The 16,590-nt window shown below is 37.6% G+C and overlaps 1 protein-coding gene across 1 annotated transcript in view; it reads left to right on the forward strand.

The window, feature by feature from the left end:
* The window catches only part of LOC134603563 (complement C3-like), a 127,182-nt gene extending 112,324 nt beyond the window's left edge, over nucleotides 1-14,858 (forward strand). The window contains exons 38-41 of the mRNA XM_063449656.1: nucleotides 10,772-10,855; nucleotides 11,551-11,634; nucleotides 12,471-12,606; nucleotides 14,572-14,858. Of these exons, the coding sequence (XP_063305726.1) occupies nucleotides 10,772-10,855; nucleotides 11,551-11,634; nucleotides 12,471-12,606; nucleotides 14,572-14,713 (446 nt within the window). The 3' untranslated portion in view covers nucleotides 14,714-14,858. The remainder of the gene's footprint in view (nucleotides 1-10,771; nucleotides 10,856-11,550; nucleotides 11,635-12,470; nucleotides 12,607-14,571) is intronic.
* The last annotated feature ends 1,732 nt before the right edge of the window (nucleotides 14,859-16,590 follow it).

Below are 16,590 nucleotides of genomic sequence, written 5' to 3' on the forward strand. Positions count from 1 at the left end.
CAGGCTCCCACCAGACTACTCCCGTGGTAGTGCTGGCAACAGGACAGAGTACCGCTGGTCTCTGCCCCCTCAGCAACCCACCAAGGCAGCCTATCAGTCTCTCACCCAGCCGTGGGGAGGCACCTGAACTTGGACAAAATTCTCCCTCACCCAGGTGTGGTAACTGTTTATTATGGGTGGGCTGCTCTACTACTTCTGTTCTGTGGGTGGGTTGCTGGACTAACCAGGGCACTGACCGGCAGGAGGTCAGATACCCTGTTAGTCTAATTGGTAAAGGGGAGAATTGTGGCGAAACCAACTTCGCCACTGTGGGCTGGAGAAGCCTGGCTGCTAGCCTCCTGCCCGCTGACTATGGCCCCTGGACATATTGCACTCTAAAGACTATATTTGGGCATGTACTAATTTATATTGCTGCTACTGGCCCTTTAAAATCAGCAATGGACATTTTGGGACTACTGTCCCTTTAAGACTGTGAAGCCTATCCTATTGTACTGCCTGTATATTGTATATGTATTTATGTATGCAGTTACCTGGGTTATATATATATGCAGCCTTCATCTGATTGTTCGGTAGAATCCCTCCATTCCTTGTATTGAGGAAACTACCGAACAACCAGACCACCCAGGACTAAGTGTGCCTCCAATTACCGTTTGCAACAATGTTGCAAACAGGTAATTGGCAATCAGTGCAGTGTGGTCTTTGTCCTCTGGGTGGCCGCCATTCAGGAAACCAACACGTGGCGGCGGCCATCTTTAACTACCGAACAGCGGTGTTTTGCCGTCGAGTGTCTGGAACTGAAATCGGACACTTGACTAGGCAAACACCGCTGAGACCTCCATACTTCCAGAAATTCGTATGGAAACTACCGAATGACCCACCGTTCGGTAGAAAGAACCCCACAAACAAGGGAATTCATTCAAACCCTCTCCAGGCTCTATAACACAGGCAATTCGTCTGTTTTCATTCCCTTGTTTGTGACCGACCGCAGGGCCAAAATGCATGGAACTGATTTCGGATACTTTACCCATGCGGTCGGTCAATACTTTAAAGTCCCATAACTCCCGAACCGTTTATCCGAATGGGCTGATTTTAACATATGTTGTTCCTCCAGACTAGGGCTATCTGGAGATATTGGATTTGTGGATGTACCCCAAGTATTTAGGGTACATCCAAAACTTGGGTAAAACTATGTCCCTGTTAATTGTGTTAACAGATATGTTGGAGGGAGGAGATGTGTGGGTTGTACCTTAAACTGGATTGGTGTACTGTAAACCCCTCCCTTGCATGGGAGAATCTCATATAAACCTGTGTGTGAATAAATCAGTGTTGTTGCTGTTTAACCCTGAAGCTGGAGTGTGTCTCTTTCTTGGGGGGAAAGGGGACTGTATGCCGACTGCCAGGAGTGTAAGCTGTCCATATTGCTTTTCCTGTTCGGCTGCTTCCAGGGTTAGTGTGTCTGCTGTTCGAGAGTTGGTGAATTCGTGCAGTTTGGGAGTTCGGGAAGTTGGTGCTTATGGTAGCTGCTGGTCTATGGAAAAGGGGATTATCGCCTAAACGGATTTTTCCCCTTTTATGCTGAAACGGTCCGTTACAGATATACCACCTATTGCAGATATAGATATGGTGGTTACATCTGTAAAACAAATGAGACATACATAGTGTTTTCCATATAGGTAAAAACAAACAATTGTATCATATGAGGATTGAACTCACAAGAGGCTCCATCCTTGTGAGTTCAATCCTCATATGATACAATTGTTTGTTTTTACCTATATGGAAAACACTATGTATGTCTCATTTGTTTTACAGATGTAACCACCATATCTATATCTGCAATAGGTGGTATATCCTTTTTACTCTGTATATTTTTCTAAGTGGGTGTGAATTATTTTAATTGTTTCAAATTACAAAACAATGTTCAGTGTATCAAAAACATATACAAAAATACAATTAAAAACAGAATGTCATATCTATATTTTTCCAATAATCTGTAGTTTGTTCTTTTACATATACATATTTTATGTCTTTAATTATCCGATTAATCACAGAATCTGTTGTTAAAATTATTTGTTTGGATGGTTTTAGACACCTCGCTTGCCATAAATGATATATTACAATACAATTAATTACATATAAAGTGCATTTGTTAATCTTATCTGCCCATTTGAAAGCTCCATAAACTAATTCAGCATATGACTGTCCTTTAAAATTGGATATTTTAAGAAGTATAGACATTTCTGTCCATATTGCTAAACTGAAGGGACAGTCACACAAAAAAGGAGACATTGTTTCTAACATCCCTGAACATTCTTCCCTCGGACAATTTCGTTCCTCTAGTTTTTTAAATTTCAAATTAGACGAACGTATAATTTTCCTTGAAAACTAAGCCAAATAACATCTCTCAATTTAACTGGTATTCTCGTGCTGGTAACATTCTGAATGGCTTTTTTCATTAAGGTATTAGGGCAGTCTTTTAAAACCAGCTGGGCACTATAGTACTTATTTAACAGAACATGATATAATTGTTTTCTATCTAGCCCAGTAATATCTTCATATGAAATTTGCCATCTCAGCAACAACTTTATACATTGCTGAGCATATAGAGAGCAATGTTTAACTTTACCAGACAATCTTTTGATCTTTACACCTCTTGTCCAGACTCTAACAAAGGGATTAATCTGTTTTTTATATAAGACTCCCCATAAATCTGTCCTATCAGATTTAAAAAAACTTAAATTCTTGGTTATAAACAAGAGATTGTAAAAAAGTTCAGGACACAACATGCCTAATCCTCCATCTTTCCTATGGAGATATGAAATGTTACGTTTAACAATATTTAAACGCTTTCCCCATATTAGCTGGAACAACAAACCGGTTATCTTAACCACTAAATTATCAGGTAATGGAAAGACAAAACTAGTATAAATAAAAATAGGAAATAAAAATTGTTTGATAGCTTGAATTTTCTTTTGGTAAGACCATTTCCAATTTTTCCATTTGTGTATTTTATCTGAGAAGATTTTTAATTTATTGTCCCAGTTTCTCTGGGCAATGTCTTCTACACATCCAAATGTAATACCCAACACTTTGATTGTTTTATCTTTTCTTTTAAAAGGGATTTGAAAAGCTTCTACATTATCTCCCAGCCACAATGCTTCACTTTTCTCCATATTAACTATAGAGTTTGAAATTTGAGAGTAACTTCTCTTTGTAACAATTGGTTATCTACTTCTGATTTCAAAAAAACAGAAATATCATCTGCATAAGCACAAACTTTGACCCTCTCGGAAACACCTTCTACCTTCACTTCCAAACCTTGAAAATTATGGTTTCCTTTTATTTTTCTTAATAGAGGGTCAATGCTAAAAACATAAAGCAAAGGACTTATAGGACAACCCTGACGAACTCCAGATTCAACCTGAAAAGGGTCTCCCAAACTACCATTAATTAAAGGGAAACATATTGCTTCTTTATATAGTATCTTCAACCATTTAGTAAAAGTATCAGGAATGCCATATCTCCGTAAAGTCTCAAATAAAAATTAATGGTGTACTCGGTCAAATGCTTTGGTTTAGTCTAGCCCTACCAAATAAATACCATCTGTCTGCTGCTTAGCGTATTCTACCACCTCTCTTATTAGCAACAGAGCAACAGTGTATCCTGTATGCTACGATTCTTAACTGCACACGACTGACATGGACTTACCACATTTTCAGCCACCGCACTAAGCCTTATAAACATGACTTTTGCAAGAATTTTGTAATCGGTATTCAATAATGATAACGGACGCCAGTTCTTTAGCTCATTTAAATTACCACTTTTAAATAAAAGTACCAAAACTGAGGCATACTGTGAGGACGGCAACTGTCCCAGAGTTAGCACTTCGTTATATAGCACTACAAGGTCCGTTACCAAAAGATCTAAAAACACTTTATAAAACTCTGCAGTTATCCCATCCAATCCTGGACTTTTCTTCCCAACTAATGATTGAATGCTATTTCTAACTTCTTCCTCTGTTATAGGCTTAACCATGATCTCAGCATCCACTGCATTTAACACTGGTTATCAACATCTTGCAAATATTTTTAAATATTTTCATTTGCGATTGGCTGTCTTGCAAACAATTGCTTAAAGTATTTTGTGACAATATTTAAAATGTCCTTACTTTCTGTTTGTGTTTCACCATCTTGATCTACCAGTCCTGCCATGGCTTTCTTACATACTCTTTCCTTACACGCTTGAAAAGGATCTGGGGCTGTGAAACCCCAACTATCAAATTCATTTTCAGCTTTTAGAGAGATCATACGGTCATATTGGAGTTTTTTCATTTTATCTTTAACTTGATCAATGCTATTTGAATTCAGTCTCACCATTATTGACCAAGGAATATAATCTACTAAGTCTAAGTCTTAGGGCAAGATATTGCATATATTGACGATTTCCTTCTTTTCTAGCTTTTGATTTAAAAAAACTTTTAATATCTTTTTTTATTTGTTCCCACCAACTCGACATTGTGTCGTATAAGCACTGCGTGGTTTTTCGATCTTCATAAAAAGTAATGAATTCATGCTTAACATTTTCATTATCAAGTATTGTTGAGTTTAATTTCCAGATACCTTTCCCATATGTTATTCCTTCCTTTACCTTTAAGGACAGACTAATCATATCATGATCTGAAAATTCTACCAAGACTAGATTATATCTAAAAGATGAAGTTTGATTTTTTACATAAAGTCTATCTATACGACTTGCCCACCTCCCTTTATGATATGTAAATCCTCGCTGTGTAGGATAATTATATTTAAAAGTATCTATCAGACCAGCTTGACTGGTCAGATTTTTTAGAAAATTTTCATCATATTTTAAATTTGTATAATTACTATTTCGATCTTCATTATTTAACACACAGTTAAAATCACCCCCCATAATTAACACTTTGGATGTGAAACAATATGGTTTTACACTTAAAAACACTTTCTTCCTACCTGCTATTATCTGAGGAGCATATATATTAATTATTCGATATCTCACAACATTAAGTGTAAAATCTAACAAAAGGCATCTACCTGCAACAATTTCCACTATCCGATCAATTTTAAAATCACAGTTCTTAAACAAAATACCCACACCATCATAACTTTCCAGTCCAAATGACCAATAAGATGGGCCCATTGTCCATTCTCTTTTAGCACAAAAAACCTGACTATTATTTCTTAATCGTGTCTCCTGTAATAAACACACATCAAATGATTGTTCTTTCAGAAAAGTATAGACTAAGTCTCTTCTCTCTTTTAATCTCAAGCTGTTAACATTAAGCGAGCATATATGTAAAGTCATGAAACCCAAGGAGACTCAGCGCTTCTTCTTTACTGCTCCTATATTGTCACCCTGAGATCCCCATCGTTTTATTGAAACAGAGGCAGTTGCTTCTTCTTCACAAATCAACTGCAATTCCTCTGTGGATCGCCTTTTCCAGAGAGATCCTTCACTCTGTTTAAACTCCATGGCATCTTCACTAGGTTCGTCCAGGATAGCATAGCGACCAGCAGTTATTTCAAATGATGAAAGCATCTGAGGAGGTTTTTGTGACTCACAAGAACCTGGATATTTTAATTTCTTCTTGCGCTTTCCTTGCACCAACTGAAATTCTTCATTGTTTTTTTCTGGTACTGGACCCTTTTCAACATTTAATGGAGATTGTATTTCCTTATGTCTTTCCTTAAGATGTTTTCTGGCTCAGTAATGTCATCTTTCTGTGGCTCATTTGTATCTTGTTTCTCGGTTGTATTGGACTCTTTCATTGCTTAAGTAAGTATGCTTTCCAAATCTAGCACAGAGTCGTTTATCTTATTATGGTGTGCTTCTGGGCACTCTCTAAAGGTGTGAACATAAGTTGCATATTACGTCCTGCTTGCATTCTGATCTCATATGGCCCAGACAGTTACATTGAGAGCACTTTATTTTATCACAGCAATAGGCCAAATGCCTTATTGACCCACATTTATAACAGCTTCTAGGCTGTCCTGGATAATAGCAAATGCCTCTGTCCGTACCAATAAAAAAACTGTGTGGTAAATGGTGAGTAACGCCCCCTGTCTGCCACAGTTTAACTTGCAGTTTCCATCCACCATTCCATATCCCAATCTCATCATAAATCTTTTGTGGGTCACTCACAACTGTACAGTGTCTCTTTATCCAGTACATTATGTCATTTAAAGCCACTACTTCTGTCTGGAACTGGAGATTGATGGACACTGTAGCCTGTTTTGTGAGTGGGATAGCTTTTATGTTTTTCCAGATACCATCTGATTTCGTCCTATGGAAAAGCTCCCAAAACATATCCAAGTTCTGCATCAGTTTAAAAGTTCAAATTGTCTTGATCCAGGAAAGTGAATAAATGCAAATATTTCACTTGCATAAAAACCCATGAATTCCATTAAGAGTTGGCGACCAATAAATATTCTTTCTGGAATGTCAGGTTCTGGTCCTGTGAACAACAGGTGCACTGCATTCTTCCGCTTAGATACATCTCCCCTTGATCTTGCTACATTTGAAAACAAATTCCCGCTTGCTGCAGGTTGTTGTACATTTACCTGGGAGCTGCTCTGTATGCTGGTTCCTATTCCCATTTTAGTACTTGAATCCGGTCCATGTTTTAGTCCTACTGCATTGCTAGAACCAGTTCCAGATTGCAGATGACTATCTGGTGATTCCTCCAGATTTAGCTTTGCTGTGGAATTCCTGCTTTGTGTCGTATCTCTTGCAATGCTTACACCAAGTGGTTTTTGCAAATCCCTTTCTTTCTCTTGATCTGTTTCTTTCTCAATAAGCTTTTCCACAACACGCTTTATGCTCCTAGATCTCAGCTTATGGACAGTTATTTCATTTGAACATTCAGGTATGGCAATACTGAGGGCTGCTGGTTTAATGCACCCAGGCGAACTCTCAGGTTTACATTCAGCAGCAGCCTCTCCTGTTTGAGCAGGTAAAGTCACTGGGCACATTTTATCACTTAATTTCTTTAGCATTACCCCTACTTGCTTGTCTTTAAGGGGTTGTGCTGGTACCTTCTTAATCCTTAATGGGTTTAACTTTTGCATTTTATAAAATTTTCTTTCCTCACCTTTTATTGCACTTTTCAGTTTTTCAATGCTTTCCTCTTTTACATCCATTGCCGTTTGTAGGGAGTTGATCTCCTCCTGGATCTGATCAATCTGCTGCAGTAAACCTTTTCTCTCAGATTCCTGGGTTACTTCATCCACTTTCTTCACCAAATCTTGCTTCTGCTTGTGCAAATCATCATACATTGCACATAAAGTCTGATAATTAGCAGAAGCATCTCCCAGTCTTTTGTCCAAAACCGTCAAAGCTTTACTAATTAAACTTTCCTTGAAATGTCTGCTTTCATTTGTTGGGCTTCTTGGCCTTCCAACACCTACAGGCCTGGGACTAGAGCAGGACTAGTATCCAGAACACCAACACAAATCTAAGTGCAGATGGTTTGTTACAAACTTAGAATAAGTGAAAACAAGTTGTAGATGGGTAACTCACAAGAGTAGAGCCAATAATACACTTGGCTCTAGTGTTCAGCGCCTCAGGATCTTCTAGGGGAGATCCACCACCCTCTTTGTTTCCTCCTGATCTCCTCCACCTTGCACCAATTAGGTAGAAATGGGAAACTCCAATGAAGGTTGAAACAAAATTTATTCAATTAAAAATGATCAATATAAATGAAATAGTAAAAATCAATAGTAAAATGACGTCCAATAAATCCAAAACGCGTTTCGCCAGTAGCTGGCTTCCTCAGTTGGCATAATATTCGCAGCGTCCTCTTGTTCTTTTATATGTTCCTAATGGGATAATTGCCGGCATCTGCCGAACCGGAAATTCGCTTGGTGGAACGCACGTATGGCTGATTGGAACGCACGTACTTGCGTGCGTGTGTACGTGCGTGCGTAAGTCATGTGTTCCATTCGCTTCACTTCCTTATTCCTCGTGGAACGCACTATATGCGTTCCACTGCCGTGAATCATATAATTCAGCTGCTTAGCTTTCTTGTTCTTCGTGGAACGTGACACTTGCGTTCCACTGTCGGGATCTATACTTGATGGCTCAAAGTCTTTGAATACATTGTCCATTAAGTCTCAGACACATCGAAATAGTAGGGATGAGAAAATAAAACAGAGATGTGGCTTCATTAATAGTTACATTTCTTCCAATATATTATTGATTGTTCCATATAAATAATAATTTACCTCTACAGTTATAAAAATGATGTATAAGATAGATAAAAATGGGTAAGAAATGGATAAAAACATGGAAGGGTAGAGAGAGAGTAATACAGTTTATGATTCCTTTTTTATATGAAAAATTATTTAATTCATAATATTACAATAAATTAGGGGGGAAAAAAAAGGGGAAAAAATTGCAAAAGGGGGGGGGGTTGTTTATGACAAGAAATGACATAATTCAAAGTCCAGATTCAATCCATGGGGGACCATAGTATTAAAATTAAAGATAAAAGTCATCTCTTCTATACCAATTTTCTTTATGAAATCTCCACCCCTCCAATTTTTTTTAACCAGTTTAAGTGCACAAAACACAAGACCCTGTGGATTTTGATGGTGATGGTGTTTAAAGTGTTGAGAGACACTGTGTGTTTCAACTCCTTTTCTAATATTTCTCACATGTTCGGAGACCCTAACATGGAGACATCTAATAGTCCTCCCTATATACATCTTATTGCAAGGACAAATTAACAAGTAAATAATATTCTTAGAGAAGCATGTCAATTGGTCTCTTATTGTGAACTCTTTGTTAGTAATTTCATTCGTATTCTTTATGTGTCTTTTTTTGCTTGTTGTTCCCCTACAAGCGGAACACGTTCCACACCTATAAAAACCTTTATTCTTTGACAAGAAATTGTCACTCTCGTTCTGATGATTCTTCAAATTACTATTTACTAAGAAGTTCTTAATATTCTTGCATCCCCTATGTACAATTTTCGGTCTCACTGGTAATACTTCTTTAAGAATTGGATCATCTTGCAGTAAGTGCCAGTACTTGTTAATGGCATGCCGTACTTTCTTATTATTGGCTGAGAAATTGCAGATAAAAGGAATGTTGCATTTATTATCTTCTATCCTCGTTTTTTTCTTTTTATAAGTTAATAAATCTTTTCGTTCTAGTCTTTTTATTTCCTCTACGCTCTTTTGAAGATCTTCTTCCTTATAACCTTTTTCTAAGAATTGTTTTTTGATTATCTGAGTCTGTCTTAGGAAGTCGTTATCTTTTGTGCAATTTCTTTTCAACCTCATGAACTGGCTCTTGGGTGCATTTGTAAGCCACGGGGCATGGTGACAACTGGTTAAATCGATATATCCGTTACAATCTACTTCCTTGAAATAATTTCTTGTACAAATATTGCCCTCTTCTATAAAAACAGTAAGATCCAAAAAATTGATTTCTATTTTACTTTGGGTGGAGGTAAGATGAATTCCCCAATCGTTCAAATTTAAAAAACTTAAAAAATTAGCCAGACTCAAGTCATCTCCCTTCCAGATAAAAAATATATCATCAATGTAACGGCGATAGGTGACCAAGCTTTCTATTTTACTTTGGGTGGAGGTAAGATGAATTCCCCAATCGTTCAAATTTAAAAAACTTAAAAAATTAGCCAGACTCAAGTCATCTCCCTTCCAGATAAAAAATATATCATCAATGTAACGGCGATAGGTGACCACTTAGATTTGTTTGTTCATTATTTTACAGAATACTGTAGAAGCATTTTGTCCACTTATATTATACTACTGTTTTTACAGGTAAACCAGAGCTCCACTTATAATTTGTTCCATTTGCATGTTTTGTGTTGTGAAGGTTAAGGGATTCCTTCACTTAAGTGTAAGAGCCTGCTTTCACCTTGCTGTTGCTGTGTGCACCTCTTTCTTTGTATACATAATATATGGAGTAATAGGAGGACTTATAGGGAGAGGTTATATGGAGTAATAGGAGGAGTTATAGGGAGAGGTTATATGGAGTAATAGGAGGAGTTATAGGGAGAGGTTATATGGAGTAATAGGAGGAGTTATAGGGAGAGGTTATATGGAGTAATAGGAGGAGTTATAGGGATAGGTTATATGGAGTAATAGGAGTTATAGAGAGGTTATATGGAATAATAGGAGGAGTTATAGAGAGGTTATATGGAATAATAGGAGGAGTTATAGAGAGAGGTTATATGGAGTAATAGGAGGAGTTATGGGGAGAGGTTATATGGAGTAATAGGAGGAGTTATAGGGAGAGGTTATATGGAGTAATAGGAGGAGTTATAGGGAGAGGTTATATGGATTAATAGGAGGAGTTATAGAGAGGGGCTATATGGAGTAATAGGAGGAGTTATAGAGAGGGGCTATATGGAGTAATAGGAGGAGTTATAGAGAGTAATAGGAGTTATATGGAGAGGCTATATGGAGTAATAGGAGTTATATGGAGAGGCTATATGGAGTAATAGGAGGAGTTATAGAGAGGTTGTATGGGGCAATAGGGGGCTTTGGAAGATATTATATGAAGTAAAAGGAGAAGTTGCAGAGAAAAGTTTTATGACGTACAAGGAGGAGTTATAGAAAGATTTTATAAGGAGTAATAAGAGGAGTTATAGAAGAGAGTATAAAGATATTATAAGGAAGATGTTATATAGGGTGGTTACTGGTAAATAATATTTGACATTTAAATCTTTTATTTTGTATATGTGACCCCTGAACTTATTATTTCACAGGTAACTGTTATAAGCAACAGCAGTTAAAGGGTGTGACTGCAGAAAAGCGTTTGGAAAGTGCCTGTAATTCAGCTGTGGATTTTGGTAAGGACCAAGAAAAAGTCATTCATTCTATTGTATGTGTGTATGTAAAGTATACAAACATTGATCCCTCGTTCGGCCTCAGAGTAGCATCCGCTCATAAGAACATGAATTCTGCATTGTGTCAGCTGTGTTCTGCAGTCATGCTGGCTCATTGGAATGTCAGTGTTTCTTCTATTTATAAATTAAGCTAGTGTATTAATACTCGAGCACACTATGTACATTTGCAGCTGGAATGAGATCTGGTGCCTGGGCTGACCACTATAGCCAACTGAATTCAAGATGACGTGTGTATTTTTCATTGTGGTTTAAAGAGGCTCTAACTGAAATTAGAAAACCAGTACAGATATTAAAGGCTCCATGGATAAATCCATCATAAAGGACAAATTGATCCCAGACAAAAACAATAATTCAACTTTAATGTTTTTTCACAAAACCTAACCTATAATTGAATATGTCAGAGAACCATAAAAGTTTGGGTTAGCCTTTCTTGTAAACCTACACTTAATGTGACACTATAGACACCCAGACCACTTCAGCTCGTTTAAGTGGTCTAGGTGCAAATTATTGTTGATCGGCTGAAATGATGCATATACAGGGTCTGAAATAAAAGATTCCACTGTAGACATAGGTTTAGACCATTACTAATAATTTTAGCCCAGGTCCCTATTTAATGGACTACTTTCTTTTCTTTACAGTGTACAAGGTAAAGCTTGATGGCATCGAACCCCGGGATAACTACAATAGTTATATCATGACAATTGTGCGGGTCATTAAACAAGGTAACTCACTCCGATATGTAAAATGTTCATGGTTTCGCTTACAAGCTATCTAATCCAATAAGCTCTGAATTTGCAATAGTAAACTTGAAGAAAACAACGTGTCATTCTGAAGCAATTTAAAGACACAATTTGCATCAGTTTACTTCATTAACTCACCACTAAAATGTGCAAAATCTCTGAATAGACTGATTGGGGTGCCCGATGAATGTAGAAGAATCAATTGAAAGTATTATTTCTTAGATCTTCCTTGTTTTTAACTTTCAGATTGATTGGCACTCAACGATAACATTCACAAGATTTTAACGGATCATTTATTCATTCAGAGCACTTGCATGGAACGTGGGAGAATAATATATATATATATATATATATCCACCAAAATGATTATCAATCCACTGATATTCATCTGTTCTTACACACAAAATATTCTATAACATAGCTAAGCTGTAAAAATATTCTAAATCGGCTATAATTACAGCTTGGCTAGTGTAGTTTAAATTTTGTAGTGTGATTTCCAATTTTCAAAATTTCACGGTTTGGTTAAATTACCCTCTAGGATCGAGTTGGGCAAACCAAACGGTAGATCACTAGATGTTGAAGAACTACGTCTACCTTGACACTTTTCATTTTAAAAGCTGACAAAGAATTATGGCAGTGGGTGTGATATCTGGGGATATATGTTTGCCCAGCCTTGGTGTAGGGTCTTTTGCTGTGACTGATTTTCTGTACCAAATCCTAGTCGGATTTTCCCTTTCTACGCAACTCTCTTTTTGAAGCAGCACTCCTTTTGACCTTGTTGCGCACGTTCACACCCCCACCCATTTTTTCTCCCTCAGGGACAGATGAAAATGTGCTCCAAAACAAACGGGATTTTACTAGTCTTGTAAAATGTAATAGTGCTTTGAATTTGAAGATTGGCCAAGAATATATCATCTGGGGCATAGATAAAGACATGTTTCGCCTCGGATCTAGGTAAGTGAAGAAACAAATGAGTTGCAATGGAATTTTAAAACAATGTGTATAGTAAGTTATTTCGAAGAACTGCAGAATAATTGCTAGATATGTGTGTTAAGTAAATACAATTACACTTTTTATTTTATTGTATAGTTAACACAACTGAAATACAATAGACTTATAAGATCAAATTACAGTTTCAAGTAATAAAATAACTAAAAAAAAAAACCACAAGACTAGATCAGACAAGACCAGAATGTATGTGGCTGTCCAATCACAGACTTCCCAATGCAGCTTATTGAAAAGTTTATGCAGGGCAGGTGCTCTGGGCAAATGTCAGGAGGGTGTCTTCCTTCAGTGCTGCTGGCTGAGGCTGGTGTGCCAAGTCAGCATTTGCTCTTTCCCCGCTGCTGTCTCTTCCTCCAGCGTGCTCAATACTACAGGGGTCCGGTCGCGGTCCTAGACAGCTGTGGCACGTGACTGGACCCCTGTTTAGAGATATCCATCGGATGGCCCTAAATGCTTGGGCCACCCAATTGGCAAATCACAGCGGAACCCCAATTTTGTTCCCGAGAGTTCCACGGAACACGAATTGGGAAACGCTGCCCTATTGAAATCTGCGCTTTCTGAAGTACTTTGTGTGTGGAGTGCCTGATTAATATAAATACAAACAAAATGGAGCATCTAAAGAAATAAGGTTAACACACTTAACTGTTACTGATCTACCTCCCAGACTCCGAGGCACAGGGTGGGACTTTCATTGTTCAAAACAGGGACCTCTTGTGTATAAAAGTGTGTCTTTATTATTCCCAATAAAGACTGTTCCTATTTACCCTTATCTTGGCTAGTGTTTGGATGAGACAGCTACAACAGCTATAATCACTCCAGGTATCCAGCGCTCAAAGAGAGATGGAGACACTTAAGTTGAGATCTGTTACAACAGGGATGCTTTATTGGCGTCAAATATTATTATTTTATTATTTATAAAGTGCCAGCGAATTCCGTAGAACTGTACATTATATACACAGACCGCCTGCAGGGGGTCATTGACTAGAACAATAAAGATGCCACCCCAGAGCTTCTGTGTCTGGGAGAAAACTAGATCAAGTAACCGTGATCGAATCAAGGTGCACTAAACGAATATATCCCCAAAAACACACATTTAAACAACAGTAAACTCCATATATATGGTATATTTATGTGCCATTTTACACGCCTTCCACTTATATTCTAAATTCTGATGTGGAAGACTCTTTCTATGTTTGTTTCCCTATGTTACAAGTTATATGGATGAAAACGGTTAGGATGTTCTAGAAAATAAAATAAATGTTATAAATAACAGTGAGAATTTATAGAGAGCTCGTTAATTATTTATGCATTTTCTTTTGTATTTATAGTTGTTAATATTATCTTTTAACTAATAGTAGGGATGGTGCGCAACAACAATCATATTTACTATGGACCTCTTATAGAGACTGACAGTAACCCTGTGTACATGAAATGAGGTGTATACAGAGTGGAAATATTATAAGTAATTCAAACACAAACAGTGGTTGTGGTAAAACAAAGCACAATCTGTAGGTATACTTGCAAATATGGAAATCACTCTGACACCTATTAAGGAGACAAAAACAGAAAGAGAGCTCCTAGTGCAGCATAGTAATTCACTTATAGATATATAAAATAGAGCAAACAGATTGTACCTTGTTTTACCACAACCACTGTTTGTGTTTAAATTACTTATAATATTTCCACTCTGTATACACCTCGTTTCATGTACACAGGGTTACTTTCACTCTCTATAAGAGGTCCATAGTGAATACGATTTTTGTTGTTGCGCACCATCACTACTGTAAGTTATTTTATGTTCAAATCGTTTTACCAGGATTTGTTTTTGTTGGTTGCTGCGTGTACTAAGATCCTTCTCCCATTTGCGCCATCCTATTTATAATCAGTTTTTTCTTCTCGAATATTATCTTTTAGTTACTCCTACAGCATTGGAAAAGACACTTGGATCGAGTGGTGGCCAAATGACCGGGAGTGTCAGTTACGAGTCAATGCTGAAACCTGTGAACACTTGGATCTACTTGCGGAAACACTGGAACTTATTGGCTGCCCTAAATAACTTTTGAACAATATGATGAAAACCCCTAAGATGTGTTTCCATTGCGGAATCAGTAAATCATATTAGTATCTCTATTTCCGGACTGGGAAACTACATTGTAGGAGTTTTAGAGCTGAAGAGAAAATAAAACATCTGATTTCTCTGACCCATTTTGTTAATTCAAATGTTTGGTTTCTCTGTGAGTTGTAAAGAATAACCCTTAGAAATTCCTGTTAATACACTGTTGTGTCTCTCTACCCTCCCACCGAACACCTTCCCTCGCTATTCTTCACTGAAAATTAGAAAACATTCAATTACCATTTTAATGATTGTACAAATTATTATGACATTTAAATAAAAAAACAAAACAGAAAAATTAAAGAGAGCGCTAATAATTGTAATTTAATAAAAATTCAGCGGTGGGCAGACTTGCTCCCTTGAGAATCGGCCAAACATCTGAAATATTCTAGCACCTAAGAGCCTGAATTAGAAATATTTTTTAAAGAGGGCATATCATTCCAAACACAGACACCAGACACATGTATTGTCCATCCACAATCTTTACACTTGAACCTGAGTCTATACAAAATTTAATGAAACAGTGGGTTGGTACACTTATCCAACTTACTCAGATCTCCACCAGACCATATTTCAGTCGTCTCTACAGGCTCCGATCTGCAAACCAGCAAGGCAAGGCATGACTTACCTCTGGAGCAGGATTAAAATTGCACAGGACCCTAGGCAGGGTTCTAGATTAGGGTCCCATCCCTGAGCACTGGGCTCTCTTTTCTGTATGGTGTGTGTTGAGTGAGTGGAGTGTGTGTAGAGGAGCTGTATAGGGGGTCTGAGTGTGTCTTTGTGTACTGGTCAAGTGGCTGATTGTTGTGTGTATGTTTTGACAACCACTTGCGAACCTTCCCTTGTGTTCCAGTCGTGGGTGAACTGGATCATTAGTGGTCTGGTGGAGGAACTTCATTGTCTGTATCCATAACAGTAACAGACCACTTTATGAATCAGAGCCCTGGTTGTGGTGCCGTAAGTCATCTAGAAGTGCCAGGGGAACCATGAGGGTGCTTTTAAAGTGATCTGTACCTGATATTGGTACAGACAGAAATGCTCCCTTATTGAAGTAGGGAAGCTCAGACAGCAGCACATCAAGGTCATGAGGTGTGTGTAGGCTAGTCCTTTAATCTCGCACCCCCCTCCAAAACCATAGTTCCTGTAATATATATATGTAAAAAAGTTAACTAAATTTAAGAACGCTCCAACATGGATAAGAGCACTCAAAACCTCAACGTAAACAGACTACCGGTAACTGCTTTAATTTAAAGCATACAGTCAATGTTTGAGTCCCATTACAATGACTGTATGCCATTGCACACCTAACTAAAATAATGTTATTTTGTTTATACCTAAATCCTATGAGAGTACTCAATGTTGACTATGCCATAAGACTGGAGTTTGAAACCAGGGTAAAACACACTAGGAGTCAGGCAGGGTTATTCATTGTATAAAGAAACAGATGTAGGCGCTCACTATAATCAATCAATAAGAATGGGCTGCAGTAGATCAGCAAGGATTCCCAAACCTTGCGTAGTGTGTAAATTGTTAAAAAAAAACTGAAATGATCTACCACGCCAAAACAACCACACAGATAAAAGATAATATTTAAAGTGCATAATCTTATATATATAATATAAGAATAGCTTGGCACTCTCCTTAATAATCAAATAGGATACCTGCCTGGGTGCAATCCACGTTGCGTTCCAAATATAGCAAAATAGAGGATGTAGGATGCACACCAGATTTCCTTGCGTTGGCCGGGAATCGAACCCAGGTCAACTGCTTGGAAGGCAGCTATGCTCACCACTATACCACCAAAGCATGATGTGTGCATC

The sequence above is a fragment of the Pelobates fuscus genome, chromosome 3 (genome assembly GCF_036172605.1).
Source record: "Pelobates fuscus isolate aPelFus1 chromosome 3, aPelFus1.pri, whole genome shotgun sequence".
In the NCBI taxonomy this organism is placed as follows: Eukaryota; Metazoa; Chordata; class Amphibia; order Anura; family Pelobatidae; genus Pelobates; species Pelobates fuscus.